Consider the following 26,736-nt stretch of genomic DNA (forward strand, 5'->3'; position numbering starts at 1 on the left):
TCCTCTGCACAGTTGTAGCTCATATCCCTCTAGGTATCCTCTGTGTGCTCCTTTTCATTTCCCCAGAGCAGCAGAGAGACATGGATAGATGGATGGGTGGATGAGTCTGTTAAGGCAAGAAGCAGAAATGGTGGAAGGAAGACAAACCCTCTCTAGTATGAATATACAGTAATAAACAGTATAAGCTCACAGATGACAAACTGTTTTTTCTTCTTGTCTTTCCTCACAGACTTGCCAAAAAATCCTGGTTTGGTAACTTCATCAACCTGGAAAAAGAGGAGCAGATCTTCATCGTCATCAAAGACAAGCCTCTCAGCTCCATCAAGGCGGACATCGTTCAAGCCTTTCTCTCGGTACACACTCGGCTGTCCTTACGTGCCTCCCTAAAGCTCCCCTCCATCTGATCCCTGCTCCCTGTGCCCAGACGTCTCTCTGTACACCTGCACATGTGTTGATGCAGCGGTATTACCTGAGTATCTGCTGTCTGATGCAGGACATTGCCTTTTTTTAACGGCATTGGTGATTGGCTATGCTATGAGGCAGCCTCTCTCTGAGTGTTTGCTAACATGCTACTGATTTATGTAGCAATTCAGTAAACTGCTTGTGTTCAGCGCTTCTATTTTCTCTCTGACTGCAGACTCACTTGAGGTCAATAGAAAATCAACAGAGAGCACTGATCATTAGCATATAGATGCTTTGCCCTCAATACCTTGTATTGAGCATATGTGTGTGTATGTGTGTGTGTGTATTTAGATGTGTAGTGTAAGAAATTGAGAAATAGTGTAGAGATTGTATCTGTGTGCGTGGTGTGTTTATGATAGTGTGAATGTACAAACACATGCGGGAACACAGACAACTCAGGGCTTCTCAGCGAACGCGGCGGAATCTGTATCTACAAACATTCAGCGGTGGTAGTTGATATTCAGCGTACATAATTGAACACAACCTATCCTCACCCCAGTTAGATTTAACAAAGTCTAAGTAAATGCAAACTCTGCCAGTGCAGGTCAATGTCAAATCTGTTTCCCCATCCCTGTAGGTAGCTATTTTCTCCTCTGGGTTATGCTGGCTGGTATTCCAGACAGGAGATTGGCACCTGAATCAGTGGAATTATACCTCTCAGCACACTCACATTAATGGAATGTCAAACCCTCTCCAGCACTATAGTGAAACGTGACTATTTCAGAGCTCACCTGTTCATTGGGCATACAAATTCATTTTAGGCAGGAGAGTGCAATGTTGTTGGATGACTCAAGATTACATTAGCTTAAGTCTCCCTGGCATGCATGGCTACTCCCCGAGGCATTAATCTCCTTAGAGTTTCAACTGTGGCTCGGCAGTATGTGGAGGGTATTTTAATGAGGGTTTATTCACCTTGTCATTTGCAAGGTGTGGGAGAAAAATTAAGCATCAATGCTTCCTATGTATAATCCCATTACTTGCCTCTTTTTACTACTTAGTTTTATTCATATCTTTTCCTCTTTGTCCATTTTTCCTTCACTCACCCCTCTTCTTTTTTTTTGTTTCCCAGATCCCCAGCCTGAGCCACAGCGTGATCTCTCAGACCAGTTTCCGAGCAGAGTACAAGTCCACAGCGGGCCCCACAGTCTTCCAGAAGCCGGTCAAATTCCAGGTGGATATCACCTACACGGAGAGCACAGCCGCCACCAAGGAGAACGGCATCTACTCTGTCACCTTCACCCTGCTCTCAGGTCAGGATGCGTCAAGTTATGAACCATTGTCTCATTTTCCTCTTATCCTGCATGCATTGGGCTAACTGTGGACTTCATGTCTGGAGACCCCAGTTCTGTGAGCCATTGGAAGGAGAGTAGGGTCCCCACACTCCTTTTCTGCCATGAAACATTCAATCCAACCTAATGTGACATTAAATGTTAGCCAGCTGATGTTGTTATCCTGAGCAGAAAGGAGTTACAAAACATTGGAAAATGTTTTTTAATTTCTATATTTATGCATGTGTTGTGAAGCTGCTATAACACATCACTGACTCAGAGGATTGCAGTCTGTTTCAGGTGGTTTTATTGGGCTAAAATAATCTGATATATTAATATTATATTATATTATGAATATAATAATGTTAGCTGGCTTACTTTGCCTGTACTTAATGTAACATCAGCCAGGTTGCATTTTTGTAAGTTACCACAGTATTTCTTTCACACTTAGCACACTAAAACAAAATGCCACCATTTTTTTTTTTTTACACAAAAACATTCATTTAACATGCATAGAGTCTTGAGCAGAGAAATGTGAACATTTAAAAAAACACTGATGTTAGTAATGCAACGTCACACCTCATGCCCATGGACCCTACTCTCTTCCCATTGGTTCACAGATGGACCCTTCCCCTATATCACGGGACTAAAAGACAGATAGAGGGACCAGCACACCACACATGGCAGCATACAGTAGAATCTAAAAGGTTGAGGTGACCTACATCCAGCATCCAGAGGGAACCCACACAAACTCTGCTGATGCACAGGTTGGCTGAGTGCTCTCCACCAGAGGGGGAATTCATTTCCAAAAAATTCAAGGCACCGTGTTTTATTTTTGTACTTCAGTGAAGCAGGCTACCTTGAATTTATGGAGGATTGGTTTCCTTCTCTTGTGGACAGTCCACACACAAACCCAGGACCGTCCTGCAGTGTAGGCTTTAATCCCGGGAAACAGGATTCCTGGAAATACTCGTCCAAATTGTTTTCCATTCCTGGAAACGTAGGCCGAGTTCACCTTATTGTAATTAATAAACACATACAACAGTGTGGAAAATGCAGATATCCCGCTGAGCTTTTTGAGAGCTTTGCTTGTATCTTTGAGAGATCATTAACTCCTAACGTTGTTTGGCTATTACAAAAGGCTCACATCATTCTAATGTTGATTAACATAAGTGCTGTTCTTTTGCCTTAATGATTAATGACACCACCAACTAATACACTAAAGCTTCATGCATATTTGTCCTTGTTGCTTGAAATGTGATCAATGCCTTTTGACTGTAGCTGAAGTTATACCTTAAAAACAAGTGCAGATCCCAGCATTCTGTGATCATGTGCTTCTGTTCTGGGGAGAGAAAGTGTCATTTTGGGGAAAAATATTAATCCCTACTGCTGTGAGACAGATCACAGAGGACAGAGAAACATACAGTGTTAATCTTGAATAATTGGTCATCTCATCAGGCTCACTGAGGTCTCAGGAAATTCAAGCTCACAAGTCACTTTGAAAAGTGTGGAGAGGCATCACTTACATGTGGAGTGGGATGCCGTCACACTTCAACCTGATGAAATTAAACTACGTTTGTGCTGTCTCCAGCCAACAAATAAACCACAAGGGCTGTTTCCAGAGGTGGGTGTTTTTCAAACTCACTGCCAGAAAGAATGGCTGCCTAAGGATTTTCAAAGTTCTTCCAATCCTGAATGCTTGATAAGATTTTCCCCCAACCTCCCTGAGCATAACAAGATGAGGTCTGTCTATGCAAGATTACATACTATGCAATCATGCGTGCATGCTTAGTCTTGCAGAAACACATGCGTGCTCTCTCTCACTCTCTTTCTGTCTCGCACACAAACTTACAGTCACACGCACACACTCTCTGAAGTGGGGGGCACCCATTTGAGCTGAATGGAGTGTAATAGTGGCTGTTTGGAGCCTGCTGGTTCTTCCATGTCACTGACCATATACTGTATACAGCAGGCAGCCAGCAGGAGCTTACAGTGGCACTCCTCTCTGGCCTCCATTTATCATCTCAGGCTCTCTGCAGCTTTCCCAGCTCACATTTCACACCATACACTTCTCCTCTCCTCATCTTTACCTCTTCCCCACTCCTAATTTTTTCCATCTGCATATTTCCTACACTCTGTCCATCTGATGCAGCTGATCGTGACAGTACTTCCTCTGTGGGCTTTTGTCTTTCTGTGTTTAGGACCAAGCCGGCGTTTTAAGCGAGTGGTGGAGACGATTCAGAGCCAGTTGTTAAGCACACACGACCAGCCTGGGGTCCAACAGCTGTCTGGTGAGTAGGAAATCCTCTTTAAAGAAAAAACAAACCTCCAAACCCTCTTCACCCTTACCCCCACCGCCTCATCCGTCCATCCCTCCCCCTGACAAACCACCTTCACCACTGAAGCTAAGCTAAGTCCTGCCCTCCTTGTCCCCGTGCTTGAAATCCCGAGCCCTTCTCTCTGCTTCTCCGAAACGGCTTCCATTGCATGCCCGCGCCTCGCTGCCTTGAAAGGATGGGAGTTGCTCTCAAGCACCGACTGCGGGTCAAATGTTGTCTCGTTGCCCTGGCAGTGGAGATTAGAGTAGAGGTCGGGCGAGCTGCTTTGCATTCTGTTACTCCTACTTCCAAGGCTGATTGTCGGAGCTCGTCACCATGGCAACACCGCTGCACCTCAACGCACTCCCACAATGCACAGCACTGCACAGCCACTCACCACACCTGACAAGCGCTCCCCCTCTCTCCCCCTCTCTCCCTCTCTCTCTCTCTCTGGGTGCTTGTACAACAGGACCCCCTCCCCCTGTTTTCCCCAGTCCACCAGAAAGGCACCTGACCAGCAGCCCTCATCACCGCCTAATCGTTCACCTGTGAACTTTGTGACGTTATTCCGTCCCATCATTAGTCACAGGGTCAGTGTTGAGCCTCAACGTGTGTAAAAAAGCCTGCTCTTTCCTTAATGTGGCTCCGTCCTCTTCACCCAACCTCTGGATCTCTAGTCTGGACGATGGAAATAAAGATAAGAGAGAAACGGGGATCCGATTCTTCCCCTTAGCATGTCCTTCCTTGTGAGTCACTGCTCTGTTTGTGTGCGTCTCAGTCGCCATCCTCTTGACAACAGCTCCACCTGCTGGTCAGACAGGGAAACACCACCAACCTGTAATGCAGCGTTTTTATTTGGGAGGTGTGCTGCTTTTCTTTTGGACATCAGTTTCATCGCATCCGCAAATCATACTCTGTATGTTTGTGCCTTTCTTTGTCCTTTCAAACCCATCTCCACATCTGATGCAGCTTACTGACGCATAGACATCGTATAGTTTCATACTTTTGTGGCTTCTGTGGCTCTTGTGCAGTGTTACCCTCTACGGCGCCCAGGAATGAACAGCAGTCACCACAGCTGGTGTGATATTTGACAGTCTGCTATCACTGCTGTGCCTCAGTAAGTTTACCAATTACGTCTGATCTTTTATATTAATGTAGAGTTAATTAACAGGCTGAGGTGCAAGGATGGAAAAATTACAACCAATTGCATTATGTTAGATGACTGCTGTGGGTTGTGTCAGCAGCAGAGATGACATTGTAAGTAAAATTCAGCACTAGTATAATTTGAGAACCACTTAAAGCGGTAAAAGATAGGATATTACAAAACAGAAATTAGAAAGTGTAGTATTCTACTCTGTGCCCTATCAGAGCTGATACATTTAGTGTCAGAGCCACTTGTTTTTTAGTCAGTCTAAATAGATTTCATGTCTTTACACGATAAGAGCATCTCACACTGTAATATGAATCTTAGAGCAGGTCAGTGTGTGCTGAGCTGTAATTGAGAGCATTGTTAGACTCTTCCACCTCCCTCTTTTCTTTGACCTCCTAACACACCTTTGGTGCTACCTGACCACAGGGCCTTTGAAAAAATGCCAGTGGCTGTAATTAAGAATAGAAATGGCTTTGCATACTAATGTGTGCCTGACAAAAGGCTTCATCAAGTCTTGGTCATTGTGTCCCCTAATCACTATTAACAGCAGCGTACCTGGGAGCCCAGCTTAGGGAGACAATAGAGAGGGTGGAACAGTAAGAAGAGTATGGGAGAGTGTAGCGAGCGTACTTTAGGACTACAGAGGAGAGCCATTCGCTGAGAGGATGGTGTCTCTTTTACTTAACGGCTGACATCAAGTTTCATTAGTTTACTGCCATTTTTGAAAATGTGCAGGTTTGGGTGGAGTGAAGTGTCTAAATGTGGATTTCGTCATATGTGAGAAAGGAAGAGAGAGCATTAGGGTGAAGCTGGCTGCAACCATTTTCCAGCTGGATGATGGAGCAGGTGAAACCAACTGTGGCACAGTCACACTTGTCCACTCACAATAGGAACAGTCACATACCTCCCCGCCAAGGAGGTTATAGGAATAACATGAAACCTGGTCGAAGGTGTAGCACGCGCCAAGGATGAAGCCATGAAACTCTGGATGGAGATTCTGAATCACATGGCGGATACACAAATTATTTTTCACTTTTGTTATTGTTGCAAGAACGAGAAGGGCATTTGGCCTTGGCGGAATAAATGCAATACATCTTAAAATCCAGCAGATGGTAGTGAAGTCTGATCATGACAACACACAGCTGATTGCACAACTATGATGACTTCATATTCAGATCCACATTCACAGGTACCTGAAATCCTCTGCAGACACATGTAGTTATTCAAGCTTCTGTCAGAGAGCAGTCAGTATGGAGTACACAGGGCCAGTGGCTTCATGGGAGGACTGGAGAACTAAGGTGTGGCTATGGAAATGTAAACACACACATATCATGCAAGTCATTATACTGAAGTTTGCCTGTATCTCCAGATTACTGCAGGCAGTCTTCACACCGGCAGCATGTGCATAATGTCAGGCTGAGTTTTGAAAATGAGGCTGTTCCAGCACAAAGCTGCCAAAACAGAAATTACACTTTCCAACAGCGTTTTATTAAGTGCACACACACACACACACACACACACACACACACACACACACACACTCCAGTCGAGCGTGTTTGTGTGTGCATGCATGTGTTTTGTCATCCGTTCGGCACCCCTGCCTGTTTTTACTGATGTTGTCACTGTTCATCTGGACTCTGTCGTGCAAATGGCTCCTCTGTCAAGTATTCAGAAACAGTCCTGCGTGTGGACGATGGCTCCCAGAGATGTGCTCCGTGTGTGTGTGCGTGTGTGCGTGCGCACCATTAACAAAAAGAACATCAACTCTTTATTTGCTCCATTTTTCATGCTTTGTTGTCCTTACCACTCCACATACCTGCAGTGGGACCATTAAGACCCTGCAGAAAGAGTGAGTGTGTTTAGCTGAGGATCATTTGCATACTTCCAGGCATGCGTGCATGCGCGCGCACACACACACACACACACACACACACACACACACACACACACACAATATACACTGTCCGTAAATGAGCTTATAGTAGTCAGGAAGAAATAAATGTGTATTATTTAGCATATCCACCCATTTTATTCAGCACACGGCATCAAGTTAAAACCGATTTATGACTTTAATGCAACTCACCACACTTTTGACTCTGTTGTAGTGAAATCACACGAGTTGGTCTTTTTCTGACTTCAAAGAGTTGGCACAATGATGATGCAGCCTCCTACTGTGTTTGATGTCTTTGGTCAGGTTTCATAGCTAGCTGAGGTGTAAAACTCTGACCTCAAGTGTAGAAATGTGTTGATCAAAGGTTGTCTCTTTGCTCTGGGCAGACTTGAGTCCAAACATGACTGCATTAGATGCGCTTCACTTGGCACAATAGCCACCAGGAAGAAAGCCTCCGTCGTCTGCGCTTTGCCGAGGTTCGAGTTGCCCCCTCGGTGCCATAATGGCGCCTCTCATTGTCCTCCTTCCGCCCTCTGTCCTGCTTCTGGCTGGCCGGACATGCTGAGGCACCAGCTTACACAGATGACACGCCGCACTTACTCTTTCTGCATCACACACTTTATATGTGAAAGGAATTTACTCGAGTATCAGTCTACAGCCCCTTGCAGTTTGCTTTCATTTTGAGTTTTAGGTTGAATGGCTACTCGTGTCTTCTCATTGGTTGTGCTGTGACATATGCATGGTTTATGGGAGCTCACACATAGTCCCGACGTGGCTGCTCCAGCAGTCCTCATCCTCGCTGTGTCTGTCAGTCCTCCTCCTCGCCTCTGCTTGCTCTGTCTTACCTGTAGCCGCGTCTCTATCCTGTGAACCCCATTGTTCATTAGTTTGTTTGTTCTCTTTCTTCTCTCTTTCCCCCTTTTTTTGTCCTCTTTTCTTCCCGTCTGTGTACCTAGGCAGCCCATTGAGTAACTTCTTTGACGTAATAAAACAACTTTTTTCAGACGAGAAGAACGGACAGGTGCCCCACCCCTCTGGCACGCCCTCCAAGCACTGCCCCTCGCCCATGCACGTCCGGAGGCACGAGCCAGAAAATAATGACACCAAATGCCCCGCTGCGGGCCGAGACAGAGCCAAGTTGTCGCTGGCGTCTGTGGGGACACAGGAGGAGTCTTAGACTGAGACGCTGCGTAGTTGAGCCAGTGCGAAAACCCATCCCAGTATCACTATAAGCCAGTAGCACAGAGACAATACTCTCTCTGTGCATAGCTAGATGTACATAATCATTTATGGACATTTTTTATATAAAATAACTTTATATAGATAGAAATATATTGAGAGAAGTGATATTTTACAAGTAGCATACTGCACATACATGACAAACACACACTCCTGTCCTTCCACTCCCCTTCTCATCACCTCTCAGTGTCCACCATCATCATCACCACCCCTCACCCTGACCATCTGATTGCCTGTGGGCCTTGCTGTTTTTTGCTCCCTTGCTGCTAACCTGTGTGATGACCTGACTTGTTTCTGATACCAGGAATTATCCAGAAAACCTATTAAGTCCCTCCTCCTGCTCCCCGCTCCACTCGCCCTCCCTCGACCGCCCCTACACCCCCCCCCAGAGCGTGCCGAGAGAGATGGACATTTGTTGACGGAGGACTGCTTTTAGAGGTGCGCTGAGAGGGTGGGGTGTTACCATGGAAACAGACCCTTCATGCAGACGTCTACCTTCATCTCCCTCTACGCCCCTTCTCCACCTCCGGCAGCCATCAGTAGAAGTAGACGAAAATAACTTTAGCATTCCCCTACCTGAGAAACACACAAAACACGCACACACGCACAACTCATCCGCACACACCACAACAAAATAAGAACGCACAGTCCCCTCACCGCCCCCCCCGACCCCTTTCCTCCGCTCGAGCTCCAGGAGCGTTCATTAATCGGAAGCGAGCGTTTTACAGAAAGACAGTGCACACACACAGAACACACACATGCATACACGCACAGGTCCAGTATGCACAGCAAACTCTGGGATGTATTAACAAGAACACGAGCAACAACAGTTAAAAGACGACGCGCAGAAACACTGACTGATTCAGAGGAGGAGAGGAGGAGGAGGAGGAGGAGGAGTTTTGTGGAAAGCCCAAACAGCCGACGCGGATGCTTGCTGGATTGTATTTCTTTGCTTTTTAATGTACTTTCTTTGTGAAGAACTGGGTTTAAAATACTAACTGACTTTATTAGAATTAACTCTATTGCTGCAAATGGACTGGAATTGTGATTTCAGAGAGGCGTGGGGCGTGAGTAGGACAGGGCAGGGGGCCGTGGGGGAGATGATATGATAGTATAGGGTTGGGGGGAGGGACACGGGTGGGAATGTGGGGTATTTAAAATGAATGATCTATTCTGTTGTACAGACTGATATCATTTCTTATGTAAAAAAAAAAAATGAAATGTCTAGTTGTGACACTATGTTTAGATACCATAGGGTCAGGTTGGTAAACCTGCACCTGCCACTTAAATGTTCTTTTAAATTCTTCCGTGTATTTTTGTTACATGATCATTTACGTCTTTGTTTGACCTAATAATGATCCGAACGGTCCTGTTTGTGTTATCTGCAGCACTTTGTCTTTGGTTTTTCATTTATACCTCTCTCTTAGTCTCACATACCAGCAGTAGGAGTAGAGGAACAACAACAACAACAACAAAAAAATGACGACGTGATAAATGCAATTGTGGATATTTTTGTATTTTTGTCCTTATTTATTCATGTTTGTTCATCTCACTGTTTGAGTTCCTAATTTATTATAACTTGGCTATTTATATGAACAAAGCTGTTAGGTCAGTTGAATGTTATTTATTACCCTCTTGTGTGTTCGTAAAATGGGGCAACATTTGAAGAAAAAAAAAAGAACTTTTTTTCTTTTGCTTTGGTCTGAATTTAACAGAATTATGTGAACAATGACAAGTCACAAATTCTCTCTTCCCTGACCTCTCTGAAGAGGGAAAGAGAACTTGTGGGAACTCTTGGAAAAAAATTATTTACCAGTAATTTAAGAATGTAGACTTAGCCTCTTTTTGGAGAGGAAATATGCTCTCCTATTGATATTTGTCAGTTTCATATTATTGTGCTTGTAGGCCAGGCCTGAGGAGAAGGACACCACAGATCCCAAACTACTTCTTCTCTTTGTAAATAGACAGACAAACCATGGGGGTTGATCGTCTTCTCAACCATGCTGGGGATTCCTGCTCTATGCTTTTAGCTTGTATTGCTGTGTGCATGTCAAACATGAGCTTTTCTTTGCATGGCTTTAGTGTTCATGTTCCATGCCAAACTCACTCCTTCTCTCAGCCTTCATCAATTCTCTCTCCACTAAACTACCTTTGAACCTTTCAACTTCCCCCTCTGTCCCTTACTTTTCACCCTCTCTGCTTTGATTTCTGGCCTTCTTCTTTTTTTTTTTTTTTTTAATTGATCCCTCGCTCCTGCTGATCTTTCCCTCCCTCCTCCTCTTATCTTGTGCACAAAGCTTTTGAACAATGCTTCCTTTACTCTGTACCTCTCTCTGGAAGGCTCGGAGGTCTGAGCTCTCTCCACCTGTTGGTGGAAGAGGCTCAGTGAGGGGATACCAGTACACAAACACAAAGCAATACCCTATTGTTCACCCTCCTTTCTGTTTTCTACAATGGGAAGCTAGCAGCACCAAGGACATCCAGTGATTCTGAGGCCCAGAGCGGTCTTTTGACAGAGCAGGAACAAAACTGACTGATGTAATCCCCATATAAAATAACTGTGAGCATCTTCAGTGCTGAAACAAATAAACTCATTAAGTTATGGTGTGTTGGTTTTCCTTCTTTGTGCCTTTACATTTATGGGTAAGTGCAGACCTGCAGTAAGTATCCATAGACTTGTAAAGGGTTTACCCAATACGAGGATATGTTAAGTGCTACAAATTTAAGATTAATGTAGGTTTAAGTGTTGTAATCTTTACTTCACCTTCTCAGCATTTCCTGTCAGAGTTAATCTCGTTTATTCATTCTTTTTTATGGCACATGTGATAACTTTCACGTCATGGGTTTGTGCATTTGCAAGCAAGAGTGTTCGTGGATTTCAGGTGAGTCTATGCAAACCCACACAAACAGATGGCAATGAAATGTTTGCACCAGTAAAAATGAGGCTTTCTTACCAGGTTTATTACAATATTCAGCATTAAAACAGACTTTATGTAATCCAAATCCCATGATGGATTCTGCTGCTGTACCTGTGTAGAAGCATTAAACCTCAGCATACATAAGCTTAATTAACTGTTAGAGTGTACCTGGAGAAACAACAGTTACACAAAAGCAACTTTTCAACAATAATATTAATAATTTGCTTGGATTAAAAAAAAAAAAAAAAAACACAATAAAAGGGAACGCCCCGATAAATACTCTCACATCTTTTTTTTCTCATTAAATAGAAAATGTCCATCCCACTCTAAAGTGTTTTGTTTCTGTGGTACTTTTTAAAAATAGAAAATAAAAACATACAGTTACATAAAAAGTACATTTGTTAATTTGAAGCTTACATCAATGCTGGAGGCACCAACTCTACTTCCCTCCTCTCACTCTGCATTATTAGTTTGACCAAGCCAAAAGTCCAGCATGGCCGCCTCACTTGACTCTTTAATAGATGCTTCAGTCCATTGTCACTTTTCAGTCAGAACCAGGAGGGCCCCGATGATCCCAATCCTCGGAGGCAATCTTTTGCACTGCCGGTTTCATCCATTAGAGGGCAGCAGTGTTTCAGAATTCAGAGTTCCAACCTGTTGCATCAATCTGTTGCTTCTCCGTTACAGCTTCCCGAGCCTCAGAGGAAAAAGCATTACATTGTCCAATTTTCTTCTCTATAAACATGCTGTACACTGCAATAACTGTCAAGATGGAGTGCTTGGCACTAAATATGAAACACTGAATTGTCCACAGAGCAAAGTCTAAACTGCTGCCAAATAACTCACTGAATTGTGTCAAATACTGTGGAAGTTGCTTGTTACCAGAGATAGGATCAGATGTTACTAAGAAAACATCTGTACTCAAACTATTAATGGAGCTTCTTCAGATCTGATCCTGTATCAGTGATGAGATGAAACTTCCGCTTCGACTGCCACATTCTTCCAGTTATTTCTGTCTTGTCTCCTCAGCAGCTGACCTGTTGTCCTCAGACTCGGGAGGTGACATGGAGAGAGCGTAGCCGTTGAGCCAGGCTGGCCTCGAGCTCCTCCAGAGGTGAGTCTCCCCTGCTGTAGACCAGCATAGAAGCGGAGACATTCCCTTGTCGGGTGCCGGGGGGTCCCAGCAGCAGGCTCCTGAAGCCCTCTCTCTCCAGTAGAGCAGGCATCTGCTGCAAGAAGTAACCTTCACAGAATGAGCTCAGCTCCACTGAACCATGGGCCTGAGAAAAGGAGAGGACAGATGAATGGTTCAGTCTTTGCCACATTAACAGCGTAGGTGTAAAGTGCCAAGAAAACTACTTTTCAGTGTAGAATGTGAGCCATTTATCATGTAACATGATGCATTTTGTGCAGTAAATCTCAGTTGATGTGTGGAATGGGAATCATCTCACTTGTTATTCTGAAGAAATACAGTTTGTATTCACACAATACAATCTTTTTTCACTTGAACATGAAACATTTCCTTCGGTGACTGACCTCAGTTGCATATGCTGCATAATAAAGCTTTTCAGTCTCATTTGCTTAGTCCAGAGCACAGTATGATATGATCGAGTCTCCTCAGTGTGTGTGTGTGTGAGTGTGTTACCTTGGCTGTCTTGTAGATGCTGACTGCATTATCCAGGTTGATGTGCTGAGAGCAGATGAGTTCACAGTGTCTTTGTAGCAGCCCCAGCTGGAACTGACTAGCAGCTGACAACAACTGCAAGAGAAAACACAAGCAAATGTTGCCACTGGAGAAACACTGTCTCATATTTCACTCAGTAACATAAAGACAGCCACAGCAGTGAAGAACAGCGTTATCTACTTTCATCCTGAATGAGTTAAGATTACTGTGCTGACTAGCTTGATTGTCAAGACGTGGAGACACATTAACAGATAGAAGTCTACAGTTTAGCCTAAACCACATCGCTGAAAATGAAGGTGGAGGATGAAATTATACCATTTGTCAAACATTTTCTGCATTTTATTGCTTTCGTCCACTTTGACCTACAGTGAACAGTGTTTTACAGTGTAACAGACCATTGCAATGGATTGTATGGTATGCTGACCTTGTTTTTAGTTCTGAATAGAGTTCAACTGGGGATTTGTGTGACCACAAACCTTTAGCCCTCTAAACAGTAGTGCATATCCACTGTAATTGCAGAGCTTCACTAAAAGGCCAATAGGTCTCATTATGAATAGGACATTGCAGAAAACATATTGTATAGGTGCATGTGGAGAGGAAGTAGCTGTTTTGTGTACCGTGTATAATCATGTTTTTATAGCATTTTAAGGTTTTTATAGTATGTTAAAGCAGGTAAATTACACCGGGTCCATGTCAGCAGAGTTGTAAGTGTTGAGATCATTTTATCTTGTGAGCACGTGTAGCTAATAACCCTGGGATTTCTGTATCTCACCTCCAGCAAGTCAGGAACAGTAGTTTTCAGTGACTCTGTTCCTCCACAGTACAGGTATGACATCATTATCTGCAGAGAGGTCAAAGGTCTCATTTAGGATCAAGTCAGTACAGTAGTTGAACTAAAAAATGTGTTTGATCATAGTTTGCCATCAATCTTCTTTCACTGTGTCACACTAAAATAAAGACTATTTATTTGAATCAGGAAATAAAGAGTGTATTTGTTACCTGGAAAATGTTGTACTTGACGTCACTGATCTCAATCTCCTTGTTTTGACTTCCATCTGGTCCAGAGGATGCTAGCAGAGACTTGAATCTAAAGAAAACAGATGTCTTTGTCAAAACATTTCAGGATTTTAATAGCCACCGTCTGTAAGGAGCTTAATGCGTCTTCCTCTCTGTGCTCACCTGTCGGAAGCTGTGATCAGCAACACTCTGTGGCCGTAGAACGGTTTCCCCTCCACCACAAAGGTCACATCTGACATCTCCTTGTTATTCAGGAAGTGAGGGTCTGTAGGAAAACACACATCAGCAACATTTTATCAGCTTTTTAGCGCATCACTGCTCCACCATTAAACCAGCACGCATTGCTTGTTCATTTACAAGGAAACAATTGGCAGATTGCTGAACAATGAGGGTAATCAAACAGTATTAACATAAAGCCATCTTAGTTGTCCGCTCTAAACACTGAGTTGTGTGTGATCACAGACACGTCAGTATAAGAGCTCCCTTACCCAACTGAGCTGAAAGAGTTGCCTTCATCTCAGGGACGGCTGGAAGAGGTGCTGGACCAAAACAGTGGCTAAAAATAGCCGCCAGCTGCTGTACGATGGCATCATTCTGGTGGAAAGTGAGAGAACAGGGAGAAGGGCTTTATATCACACATCTAAACTCAAAGTGATATGAGGACGAGGACGACAGGCAGACACACAGAGGTTTGGGTGTACCTTGGTGGTACGCAAGATATTGAACATCAGAGGCAGGCCGATGGTGACCAGCTCCTCACAGTAGTCCTCCTCTCTGATGGTGGTGAACTCTCTGAGGAGTGAGAGGGTGACTCCCGCCCTGGACTGCTGCTGGGCACAACGCAGAGACTCCAGCCACACGTGTAGTTTCCATGGTACACCTACGACAAATGAGACATGCTGATTAGTTTTCAAAGTAAGCACAGTTTGAAAAGGAAATCTTCTTTGCATCTGACAGGTACCCATGGCTCGTAGCTCCATGGTGACATCCAGGTAGCCGTGCTCAGCGCTGTAGTAGCTGGCCTCTTGCAGAGCCTTCATCCTGGCCTTGCAGAGCCTTGCTATGCCGACCTCTGGAAGGGCCCCGGGGCCAGAGGAAGGGGTGGGGAGGGGGGAGAGAGGGAGGAAAGGGCAGATACCGGCCTCCTCACCCTCAACCCCCTCAGCTAGGATCTCCTCCAGAGACAGGACATCCTCTTTGACTTGCTGAGGCTGAGTCAGTAGCTTCCTCAGCACGTTCCTGACAAGATAAATGGGTAGAAGAAGGGGGGAGGAAAGAGGACAAGGAAGGAAGGAAAGAAAGGTAGCATGAAAACATTAAAATACGTCCACACTGCAACACACACATCCATAGATGTGACCCTGTGCCCTCCTCTCTGATTACATAATCTGTCACCCTCGCTGTGGAATGTGAAGTGTTGAGTCTACATTGTGTTCACACATACACACAGTGAACAGGTGGAGAGGTTTATGCTACCAGTTGGTGCTCAGAGACAGATGGACTCTGAATAGGAGGGGACCTGAATTTGCTTGTTATCCTTTCAAGGTCTTCTATTTCACTGCATGATAAAAGGGATGAATCTCTCCGCAAATGCAGTCAATGACTGAGCGCTTCTGTGTTTCTTTCTTCTCTGCATTCAAGAGGCCAAACGCAGGCGATCTGTCAGCATCTGCTCATGACACGCTGTTTTCAGGTCAGACTGAGGGACGCGTACCTGTGTCCATGTGCGGCAGCATGGCTGAAGCAGTTCATGTCTTCGTAGAGGGAGGACGTCAGGGCATTTCCATCGTGGGCCTTTGATAAGGGGTCTGCACCTCGAGCCAGGAGCAAACTCACCATCTCATAGTTGCCTGGGAGGCAGATAAACAGTCAATTACACTACTACCACTACTACTACAAAACACATTTAAATGAGATATTCTCCCAGTATCAAACATAAACATCTTTATTGTTTGCAAAGCCATACTCTTAGTGATCTATCCTCCCTCTGTTTTTTCTGTGTTGGTGCAGTCTACTTATGTGTGTTAACATGTCATCCAGCAACTGTTACCATTTTTTTATGGTTTCATTTGCTTGTTTGTAGTGTTTTTATTACTTATTTTATTATTCTTTGTGCACTTATACTCTATAACTCTCCATTTGTTCTTTAATACACTTATTTATTACACATACAAATTCTAGCACAGAGGTCACTGAAGCTTTATCATACTTTACTTTGCATTTTCAAACAAGCAAACACATTCATACTCGGTGCTATTTACACACTGTCATTGCTGCTATGTAGAGCATGTGTCTCTTTTACTACAGCTATGTGTGGCTTTTAGAGGATGCCACAGAGGAATGCTGCCCAGAGGCTTTTGAATAACCACAGGCAGAGCTTTGCAGCTTTCACTATGCCTTCATTTACCCTCTCATTTCCTCATTCCTGCAGCCAATGTGTCATTCATAACTCAGTCCTGTGATTCTCTTGGTGGTCTTTTGGGAAACTAGCGAGTACGAGTAATTATAAGTTGATTTGCAGAAAGTCATGACAGCAGCTCTAATTCAATCATCGCTGCCTTTGCTTGACCCTTCCACAGACGTTCTGCCTGTATATTTTAGTATTAAGCAGAAAGTTAACAAACGTAAATCAAATCCAAACACAGATCTACTGTAAGTCATTCAACACTAACATCAGCTGTGCCCCCTGTTGTAATATGTATGTGTGCGCACGTGTTCGCCCACCTGCTGCTGAAGCCAGCTGCAGCGGGGTATCTGCTGTACTCTCCTGTCCATTGCGGACTGCGGCCCCCTCCACGTTGGCCCCTGCATCCAACAGGAGCTGGAAATACACATCACATCTGTTATACTGTGCAATGTTTGAAATCCTCACACTCATTTATAGCGCGACCTCTGACCTCACATTTGTCAATCAGCTTTTTTAAGTATGACATCACATCCACTGTTAGCTCTGGACAACAACCTGCATTCATTGTGCTTAAACAGCAGGACATTTCCCCTTGAGTATAAAGTACATCAACCATGTAGCGTGTCAAATTAAGCGATCACACACCGGCTACTACATTAGTGTGTATGTTTTTCCAACCTGCACTACGGAAATGTGTCCGTGCAGCACAGCAAAGGTTAGCGCTGCCCAGTGGCGACTATCAGGATGCACAGAAGGGTGTTTTGGGGAGCACGGTGGAACCTGGCAACACAGGACAAATCAGCGTTACACACCAAGATCCAGTTCAAACTCGGGGAAAAAAAAGAAAAACACTTGAATAAATGCGTCATGTATAGAAATTATGGATGCATATTTACCGCCACGTCAAGGTTGGCCCCCGCATCGATCAACATCTGGACTAAGGCCTCATCTCCAGCTGCGCATGCATACATCAGAGGCGTCATCCCCTGAGTGATGAACAGAAAGGAGTGCCATGGACACATGAAAGTGGAGAAAAAAAATATGCTGCTTAAAAATGATCTATGAATAAGACTACCTGCAATATCCTCTCAACACACAGCATACCTAAAAATGCACACACATATACAGTGTACACACACACACACAGGTGTTCAGTACCTGGTCGTCCATGCTGTTGACTCCATCTGGCCCCAGCAGATCGATGGCTTGGCCAATCAGATCAGTGCGTCCACAGTTGAGCATCCGAAAACCCAAGTCTAGATGGAACTTGTCTGTGGCAGCTTTGGAGTCCAGACGCTTGAAGGAGCTAAAGCAACATTCAGGTCTGACGGAGACAGAGACACAAAGACAGAGTGAGACAATAAGATAAGACACTGAGTGCTACAATAAGTTTGTTTCGACCGTCTTGTGGCTCATGCTCACTGCACATTTGCATCTGTTGGTTTTCTTTAATTGAACACTCACAAAGAGGTTAATGAGCCACAATACAGTCAACGAAGAGTCATTCATCCACTGAAGAGTGTTTAATTATTTGCGAGTGAGAACCGATTCAATTATAAGCCTATAGTGCATGGGTTCAACATCTGGAAGCACAACACTGTCTTAGCAACTAGGTTTTATTTCTTTTCAAGTAATTAGAATGACCTCATTGCAGACGTTATTGACACTGCAGTCAAGAAAACTAAAATTAAATATTGCCTGAAGGTTTAGTTTCTTTCATCATTTTTTTCTTTTTTTTCTCACGTTACAGATGTTCAGAAGCACTGCTGCTGCTGCTTTCCATTAAAGCTCATATCGCTAGTGTCACGTGACCAGAGGCAGTCTAGAGATCCAGCAGGACAGCTGGACTGTGTGTGTGTATTCTCATTTACTTCAGCTGTCTTGGTTCACAGTCCAGTCCTGGAAGGAGTAGCCTGGCAGTCTGTCTCACATCATCACTGTCCACCAACAGACTCTTGCGATGCTCGGCATGAACGATGGCCACTCTCATCCACTCCATCAGAGGTGGCAGCAACAGGAAGGGCCTGCGAAAAAAAAAAAGAAAAGGCAAATAATTCCCCTTCTGTCCGTGCATATGCTCTCAGTCTTCAGTCATCATTCAGTCATGTTTAGAGAGAGGCCATAAACTGTGTTCAACCCGATGACTTATGCATGTCTGGCAGTACTTCCTCTCACCCTGACCACTGAGTCACATTTAAACACACACACTGTACAGATCACCTAACCTCTACCAGTCACACATGTCTGCTATCTTTTACACAGCATATACAGCTGTTCTCCTTTAAACTCATCATACCTGCAAGCACACACACTCAAATAACAGATGTATATATGACGAATCAGTGTTGCTATATTGGTTGCCAGGTTTTGCAGTTAAACATCAGCTTTCTTCGCCTGTAAAATGAAATGAGATGAGAACAGAACTCTGACTTCATTTGTGCTGCGATTTGACAAACAAAACACTGCAGTGGCTTCTGAATAATCAGCCTATTTTTACACCAGCTGTAGCAGAATAAACTACCTAAGGGGGCTGAATGAACCCTGACAATATTATGGATGGTTTCTATGAGCAGAACCGAAAAACAACACAAGGAGAGGAGAACAGAGCGAAACTAAAAAGGCGAGAAAAGGTTTAAAATAGAAATGATGGACAAGATTGGCCTGAGTGTGAGGGAACAAGGGAAAATGGCATTAATTGTGGAGAAGCAGCACAATAAACATCAGAAGAGGAATGAAGCAGAGAAGAACACTGACTCCGCTGTGGTATTTGTGAACGTGGCATTCAGCAAATCATCTGGATTATTTGATTGCTCTCTTTCTTTCTTTCTTTCCTTCCTCATTGTCCTCCTCTCACAACTCTTCTTCTGAACCCCTTCAGAAACCACCTAAAGGCTATCTTCAACGCCACATCTGGCTGGTTATCTGGGATTAATCCCTGCTTTTATGTGTCTTTCTCCCACTATATGTGCCTCAACTGTGCCTGTGAACAATGACACATTATTGTGAGTGTTATTGTTGTTTGCCTTTGCTCTGATGGAGCCACAGTCATAGTGTGTTAATGATTGTTTGAACACTGCCTCTGTGTTATCTTGAGTTACTGAGCTGACTCTCTCCTGCTGTGATGTTATTCTTAGCACTGGCTTTACCTTTGTTCTGATATATATGTATACCATGAATACAGATGGAGCCAAAAGCATACAAGCATATAGCTCTATAATGTGCATGCAACAGGGATTGTAGTTGCTGTTAATGAGCACTGGGACCCCTGCAGTGCCATTGATTCTCCTCACTGTGTTTACTTTACGCAGCTACCTGTGGTTTCCTACAGAACAGCTCCTTCTGTACAGCAGCACTCCCTCTCATTCATCGGTGCTTTGTTAATAATGTATATCTTAAAGTGGATCGTCTCCATTTTATCTGAGGGTTTCAAGCAGTCAATGTAAGACTTTTGAACATTGCTAATGAAAGCTTTTCATAACTGGACTGTATAAAAGATTTCCAGGAAAACAGCTGTTGAATCCAGTTGTGGTTAGTAAAGCAGAAATGAGGAATAAAACCAGCTGTTCATATTTTATTACTAACATTCTTCTGTCTTAGTTGAGCTGGACTGCAGACATTATAATATAATTAAGGCATTAAAATAACTTGAATTATTCTCAGACTTTTAGAAACCTGCAGATAACCGGCTGTCCCGTTTAATCTGGTCACTGTTCTCTCAGATATTGCTTCAGTGCTTTATCAGCTGCTGATCAGTCAGGAGGGAGGAGGGACCCTGCTGTCACCAATGCGTGACAGTTAACAAGCAGACAAGAGGCTCATGGGATGGAGGAGGAGGAGGAGGGCAATCTTAAATGGGTCTAATAGGTGCATATAAGAAGGGCGTTGAGTGTTTGGGAAACGGCTGGGAGGCAGGTGGGGTATGTCATACTGAAGAAGGGGGTGGGGTGGCAGTTTGGAGAGAAAGAGAGCAGAGAGAATGGCAGGTTTCTGAGACGAGGAGGGGTACCGGGCAAAGGAATCAATGTTATTCTCCTCTTAACGGGCTTCACTCAACACAAATTGGGCTGTCTGGGAGTCATTCATATGTGCATTCGTGCATGTAGCTGCGTCCGTCTTCCTGAATCCCACAAGGCCTCCACCCTGCTGCTTTACTGCATGCTTGCCTTCAGGCATGCACAGGGCACTGACACTTACCCAGAACTAATGCAGCTCCAAATAACTGTTTCAAGCTTTTAACACTTAACATTTATTGATTTATCCAAGATGTTCTCTGTCCTTCGGTTAACTATGAGCATTTCAAAGTCTGCAATTTAGCAAGTAAAAAAATCATTGAAATAGTAAAGGTACTGTTTTCCATTCAGTGCAAGAAATAGCAGTTTTCCACTAAAATACTTAATCCGTAGTTACACACCAATTAACCTTCAATGTTGTATGAGTGTGTGCGTGTGTTTGTAGAGGATATACACAGAAACAGCCATCAACACAAATCAAATGAGGCCATATGTGTGTACACACCTTTGCCAGTGGCCCCTGTCTGACATACAGATGGAGTATGTCTGTACCATCACCCACACAGCTCTGGCCCCTATCCCACAATTCATTGCTCCTTCTTTCCTCAAACCCTCTTCCCTCTTTCTGAACATACATCTCTCATCTGACCCCTGTGTCTGGGTTATGCCCCTCAGCCTGAAACACAAACTTCAGCTTAGTCAGAGAGTCAGTGCAACATCAAAGCTGAGCTGCCTGTTAACACTGAAACTAGATAGCGCTTATGGCTAGCCAAGTGACCCGACATGCTAAGGTTGCATACTGAGAGCAGCGGGATGTAGACACACACACAGACATACATACACAAACTCTCCCACACATGTTCCCACACACATGCACATATAAACGCTCGCTCTGATTCATGGCGCCTTTCTCGCCACCACCTGGCTGGTCATAAAATGACAGATAGCTCAAATTATGGTCAGGTGGGTTTGAACTCTAACCTGTCCAACATGAAAAGCAAAGGTTTTTCTCCCCAGGAGGCAACATCACACAAGCTACGCTGCTCCCATACATCCAGTGTGACCCATATCCTGAAGGCACTGTGATTGAGTTCATATTGTAAGAAACTTCAATCAGGTCTAAAGCAGTCTCCCATCATGTGTTGCAAGGGGTCAAGGTTAACCACTGATCTGGAGTCAGATTACTCTCATGAAGGCTCCATCAGGGGGGATGCAGCCATATCTGATGTGTCTGTGGTTAGAAGTAAGCTCCACTGGCTACTTATTATCACAGAAACACATCTATCCATTAGGGCTCCTTTTCATCCACTGAGGGGATCAGAAGGGTCGGGGTGGTCTGCTCAGCGGAGTGTGTTTGGAAGTGTTTGTTTTTCGGAGTGATCCTATCATTAAATAGACAATTAAATACTTTTCAGCACTAATAAATGTTGGATTTTTCTAGGCAAAAACAACACTCAGACACTGGTGTTTCCCTCCTGCACTTAATGCAGTACAATACTCCAATACTACATCATCAGTAGCAACTACAACTGAGCAGCAGGTTTAGAGGATCATAACAAAAATGGCGTCTCTTGTAGTCTCAAGGATTCAGCAATAAGGCTCTCACCAGGCTCCCTATAATGTTTGATGATGTGGCCCACACAGATTTGGTGGTTTTGAGTTTCCACCAAAGATTTTTATAAAGCTTTCAATAGAGGGTGAGCCAGGCAGATTGAGAGGCCCCTCGAAGGAGAAAAGTCTGTATGATTACCAGGCGCTCACACTGTAATCACTACCAGGTTTGCCCGGGTTCTACTCTACCACCTGAGTCTGTCCTGCATTTACAGCATGTACAGAGAAGCATACAGACAGACCAGTAGATGCCGAGAAAGACAAACAGAATGTTGCAGATGTTCTAAAGCAAACAGTCTAACGGGATGCTAAATCATTTCATCCTGCACACATAAACCAGGCTGATATACTCTCAACATTAAAAACATCTGAGGACTTGGAAGAAACAGGCAGGACAGGGAAAAGAAGGGTGTGTATTTGCTGCTCTGTTCTCTTTGATGCTAATGAGGAGCCCACCTTTGCTCACTCACACTGTGTCTGTTCATTGTTAAATGTATAAGAGCCATCTGGAGCCGTGTTCACCCACAGTGTGTGTGTGTGTGTGTGTGTGTGTGTGTGTGTGTGTGTGTGTGTGTGTGCGTGCTATATGAGTTTTGGTAAGACACTGGCTGATTTCATCACAAAAACTTTCACCTAACTATGATCATCTCCCAAGTGCATTGCCCTCATCATAACCTATCAATCACAAACACATGCGTTTGTCAAGGTTAAAACATTAATGGAGGGGAACAAACACACAAACAGTCAACCCACTTCCACACAGCTAACTGAACACACATTTTAGTGGGCACACCATACCATTTGCATGCATGAGTGCCCCCTTAAGACAGGTCCCCATACATGTGTTCAAAAGTGTAATCAGTCTTTACACAGACGGCAGCACTTTCCACTGACATTTCTAACATATAGTTAGACGTCTGAATGAGGCCAGAGCTGGAAACTCCAGTGAGCACACATGTGCAACCCACAGTTTCATCAGTCCATTCTGGAGATATGTCTTAGTACTCCCATCGACGTGAAAACGAAATTTCCGGTGACTCACTTAAAGTCAAGAACAATGTTCCACAAAACAAATAAATAAATAAACAAATCTGGTGTACTGCTAAAACCAAAACACGAGAGCAAGCACTGGCTGACAAATATTTTCAACCACTTGTCTCAGGCCTGAAAAAAAGACGAGAATTACCATAATTGATCTACAAAGGCAACCCAGGGAAGATCTGTGGAGACCCTAACAGAATTACAGACCATTAGCACCTCTTAAAATCCCTTAAACCACCAGTCTTCCACCTCATTAACGTTCTAAAGGGACACTTCACCCTTCTATCTGAATAACATTAACACCTGGAGTCTCTTAGTCACCTGTAATTTACCAAAAGAAAATTAACCCTTCAAAGACTAGAGGACAATGGGATTAGGGAGGGCTGAGAAAGAGAGGGGGTCTGAGAAAAAGATGCTCACTTGATTAGAACCCTTTTGTCATTTTCTGTGGGTGAATGTTTGTATATTTGAGTTTGTGTATTTGCAATGGCTAGAGTGCTGGCATTCATCAAATTTCTGTCAACCTCATGGACCAAATGAAATTCTCTCTAATTACAGATGGAATCTGAAAAAACAAAACAAAACGAAGCATAAAACATAATGAAAGGAGGAGCAAAAATAATACAGAACTATATTTCTGAACCAACAAAACCAAAGTGGAAAAAAAACATCACCATCTAGGATTAGATCTGCTGTTTCGCTGTGATACACTTGTCCGCTCATGCATGACTCTCACCTCTCCTTGCTGAGTGCCATGCGTGGAGGATCTAAGTTGGGATTCTCCATGGACTCCATTTGTGGGCAGCGCAGGAAGTAGTAAAGGGTGTGGAGGGCGTCCGGCGACCAGGACACGGGCTGCTGGGGACGGGCGTGACGGGCTGGGCTCAGTCCTGGGCGCACTGAGCTGAGGCGCTGCATGTGGTGCATTGCCCGGGAGACCAGGTCACCTGGAACGAAGGCAATGGGGGGAAAGATCAGGGTTAAAATGTTTAGTAGACATAACACGATGTCTCAGTGCTCAGTATACCCCCTGTGGCCTCCTAATCAAACTGGATTTTCCCTTTTCCTAAACCACTTAAATTCTACCTTCCTTTACCCATTGCCCCCCCCCCCCCCCCCCCATGCCTCTAGTGGTATTTCCCATTAGCAGTATCATTATCAGTGAGCACAGCCAGACGGCCAGTCTAAACAGCCATTCATCTTTAATCACTGAAGGAGTTAATGGGCTAACAGACAGTGGATCACACGCTCTAATGAATGATTTCAATCACTGTGTTCAGCCTGAAAAGGTGTGTGTCAGTCACATGATAACAGCAAGGTTAAGATCTGTGCTTACGTCTGAGTGAAAAAATGTCTACGTTTGTCTCCCACCTTGTGAGAAAACACCGCTGTGAGATAAAGACTTAAGAATTATGCAACTTATCAGAGGAGTCATTCCCCACACGGTGCACTAAGTGGACAACTATGTGCAGGTCAGTTCAGATTACTGTATGTACAGTGTAAGATATGAAACTTCATCAGGCTGTAGCGCTACAAGGGGGCAAGCATGTAGATAACATCCTAGTGTGTGGCTATGGGTATCATAGCAGGAGTGTAGTGGAGAGAGAAAATGTCAGCTGTCACAGGGAGGGGAAGTGGGGGAGGGGAAGAGAGAGGCAGGAGGGAAGCCAGGTTGAACTTGAGATGGAGTAATGCTCATTTAGCATAATTACCCCTGGGTTAATTTCTAACCAGATTACCGTGAGCCGAGGCAGCAAGGTGGGGAGTTCAGCAGTGCGAGTCCGTATGTGTGTGTCTGTATTACGAGGTTTGGGGTAGTTCGAGGGGGGTTAGATTGAACTGGTCCTCCCAAAACAGACCCCACTTCGAGCTGAAGGGCCTCCTTTGTGTTTACTACCACCAGCAGTCCCTCCAGGAGGTCTCCTAGGAATTCTTGCCCAAGATGGAGAGCCTCTCCGTGGCTTTACAGGTCACACTGTTCCCCGCGGCTAAGTTCCAGGGGTCAGGAGGATATGAAATGCTTCATTCTTAGATTACATCTTATATTGGAGTCCTTTTGGAAACCTGGGCGTCAATAAACTGTGACAAGGTTTTATGGCTTTATGAATGTATGTCAGGTCAAAGTTACAAGAAAATGAAATGTTTGCTATAAGCTAATTCAATACAAACATGTTTACACAAGTTTTTATCCGGACTTTGTGTGACCCCAGATTACTAATTAGCTCTCCGGGCTTTAGCACAAAGCTCATTTTTATTTGGTTTAGGCCAGTCATGATCCTTAATATTTCCCTTAGTTAACTGGACGGTCACATACTCATAGTTTCCCATAGCTGGTGAAGAGCTGAAAATGAAACAAATGTGTCTGAAGACAACTTTCAGAGCCAGTCTACTGCTTACGCCATATTTCCAGCAATTTTGGACATTCAGTCAAAATGTGCAGTATCCCGCCATCCATTATCCATCATGTTTATGCATGCTGTGTGTTCGTGTGTCTGGCCAAGTGCAGTCTAGAGATCCAGCAGGGCCGGGCAGCTCAGTACAGATGCTCCTGTGTCTGCCTGGTCTCTTGGGCTCAGATCAGAGTGCCAAGCTCTCTGTGTTTTTGTTGTGTGTATGCATATCAGTGCGTGTGTGCGTGTGTGTGTGTGTGTGTGTGTGTGTGTGTGTGTGTGTGTGTGTGCAGGCGTGAATGAGTCTGAAGGATGCCAGTCCTGCCCAGATCAGCCCAGCTTCACACCACCAGAGATGTGGCACAAAGAAACCTCTGAGCAAGTGAGAGAAAGAGTGTGTCTGTGTTTGAGAGTGTGTGTACACTTTCTTAATGCCTCACTAGCAGCGGTGGCGTATGAACGTGGCCTTGTGCTGGTGGAACAAATGGTAGAGTGTTAGCTCATTTGGAGAAGGAAACTTATCCCCAGTCTCACCAACACTAATCTCCTCCCCTCCACCCCTCCACCCCTCCACCCCTCTCGCTGCCCTGACAACCTCACTCTTCACCTCTCTACCTTTCCATCATTTCCCCTGACCCCCCCCCCAATGTGTACTCCATCCTTAAACATAATCCTTTACTTTTCACTCCACCTTCAGTCCTGTCTGTTTCTCACTTTTTAATGACCTGTTTCCAGCTCTCCATCATCTGCCAAGTCCATCACAGCCTCCAGCTTAAACTAGGCATTAGTACAGTGGAGTACAGTATGTGTGTGACTGCATGCCTCTCTGTTCACCAAAAGTCCATCATGTGTATGAGACACGCACATCTACAACTGGCAATATTTCAGTGAATCCATCCAGTCATTCAAACGCTGATGACTGGAGAAAAAAAGTCACAGGGAGGTCTTCACTTTTCATCAGACTTACACTTTGCCTGACCAGCTCCGTATGTAAAGAATGACAGAGACAGTGTTGTGTCCAAATACCAAACATATATAGAGTATTTCAGTATTTCTCCTGGCCAAATTTCAAACTGCAGTTTCTAGAAGAAACATGCATCTATGCGGGGGAGATGAGAATGGGAGTCAGCCTTCTTTTTTCCTCTGACACGCAGATGAAATCCAGGCGACGAGGAGCAGACGTACAGCTACTGCACATATCGAACAGAATAAAGTTTGAATCCAAATCTTTTCTCATGCTGAATAACTTGACTGGGAAAAAAAGATTTAGTGCACCAGACAGTTTGTGTTGATACACACTACTTAAAACAACAGACCAGGGACAGACAAT

General features: G+C 44.3%; 2 protein-coding genes across 8 annotated transcripts in view; one reads left to right on the top strand and one right to left on the bottom strand.

Annotated features, from left to right (window-relative positions):
* brsk2a (BR serine/threonine kinase 2a) overlaps positions 1-10,931 on the top strand; it is a 164,373-nt gene extending 153,442 nt beyond the window's left edge. For 3 of the 7 annotated variants that reach the window (XM_076732139.1, XM_076732133.1, XM_076732135.1), the window contains 4 exons: positions 230-353; positions 1,532-1,712; positions 3,932-4,021; positions 8,046-8,411. In XM_076732139.1, the coding sequence (XP_076588254.1) occupies positions 230-353; positions 1,532-1,712; positions 3,932-4,021; positions 8,046-8,266 (616 nt within the window). In that variant the 3' untranslated portion in view covers positions 8,267-8,411. Of the gene's footprint in view, positions 1-229; positions 354-1,531; positions 1,713-3,931; positions 4,022-4,517; positions 4,741-8,045 lie in introns of those variants that run through there. The other 4 variants (XM_076732138.1, XM_076732137.1, XM_076732134.1 and 1 more) reach the window with 3 other exon arrangements.
* Positions 10,932-11,271: 340 nt separating this feature from the next.
* The window catches only part of abtb2b (ankyrin repeat and BTB (POZ) domain containing 2b), a 45,138-nt gene continuing 29,673 nt past the window's right edge, over positions 11,272-26,736 (bottom strand). The window contains exons 3-17 of the mRNA XM_076732131.1: positions 23,753-23,963; positions 18,226-18,378; positions 17,513-17,678; positions 17,251-17,340; positions 17,033-17,134; positions 16,672-16,768; positions 15,662-15,797; positions 14,909-15,186; positions 14,649-14,827; positions 14,436-14,541; positions 14,110-14,212; positions 13,930-14,017; positions 13,703-13,771; positions 12,892-13,005; positions 11,272-12,526 (exon numbers count right to left, since the gene is read on the bottom strand). Of these exons, the coding sequence (XP_076588246.1) occupies positions 12,293-12,526; positions 12,892-13,005; positions 13,703-13,771; positions 13,930-14,017; positions 14,110-14,212; positions 14,436-14,541; positions 14,649-14,827; positions 14,909-15,186; positions 15,662-15,797; positions 16,672-16,768; positions 17,033-17,134; positions 17,251-17,340; positions 17,513-17,678; positions 18,226-18,378; positions 23,753-23,963 (2,126 nt within the window). The 3' untranslated portion in view covers positions 11,272-12,292. The remainder of the gene's footprint in view (positions 12,527-12,891; positions 13,006-13,702; positions 13,772-13,929; positions 14,018-14,109; positions 14,213-14,435; positions 14,542-14,648; positions 14,828-14,908; positions 15,187-15,661; positions 15,798-16,671; positions 16,769-17,032; positions 17,135-17,250; positions 17,341-17,512; positions 17,679-18,225; positions 18,379-23,752; positions 23,964-26,736) is intronic.

This window comes from Chaetodon auriga, chromosome 6 (genome assembly GCF_051107435.1).
Source record: "Chaetodon auriga isolate fChaAug3 chromosome 6, fChaAug3.hap1, whole genome shotgun sequence".
NCBI lineage: Eukaryota > Metazoa > Chordata > Actinopteri > Chaetodontiformes > Chaetodontidae > Chaetodon > Chaetodon auriga.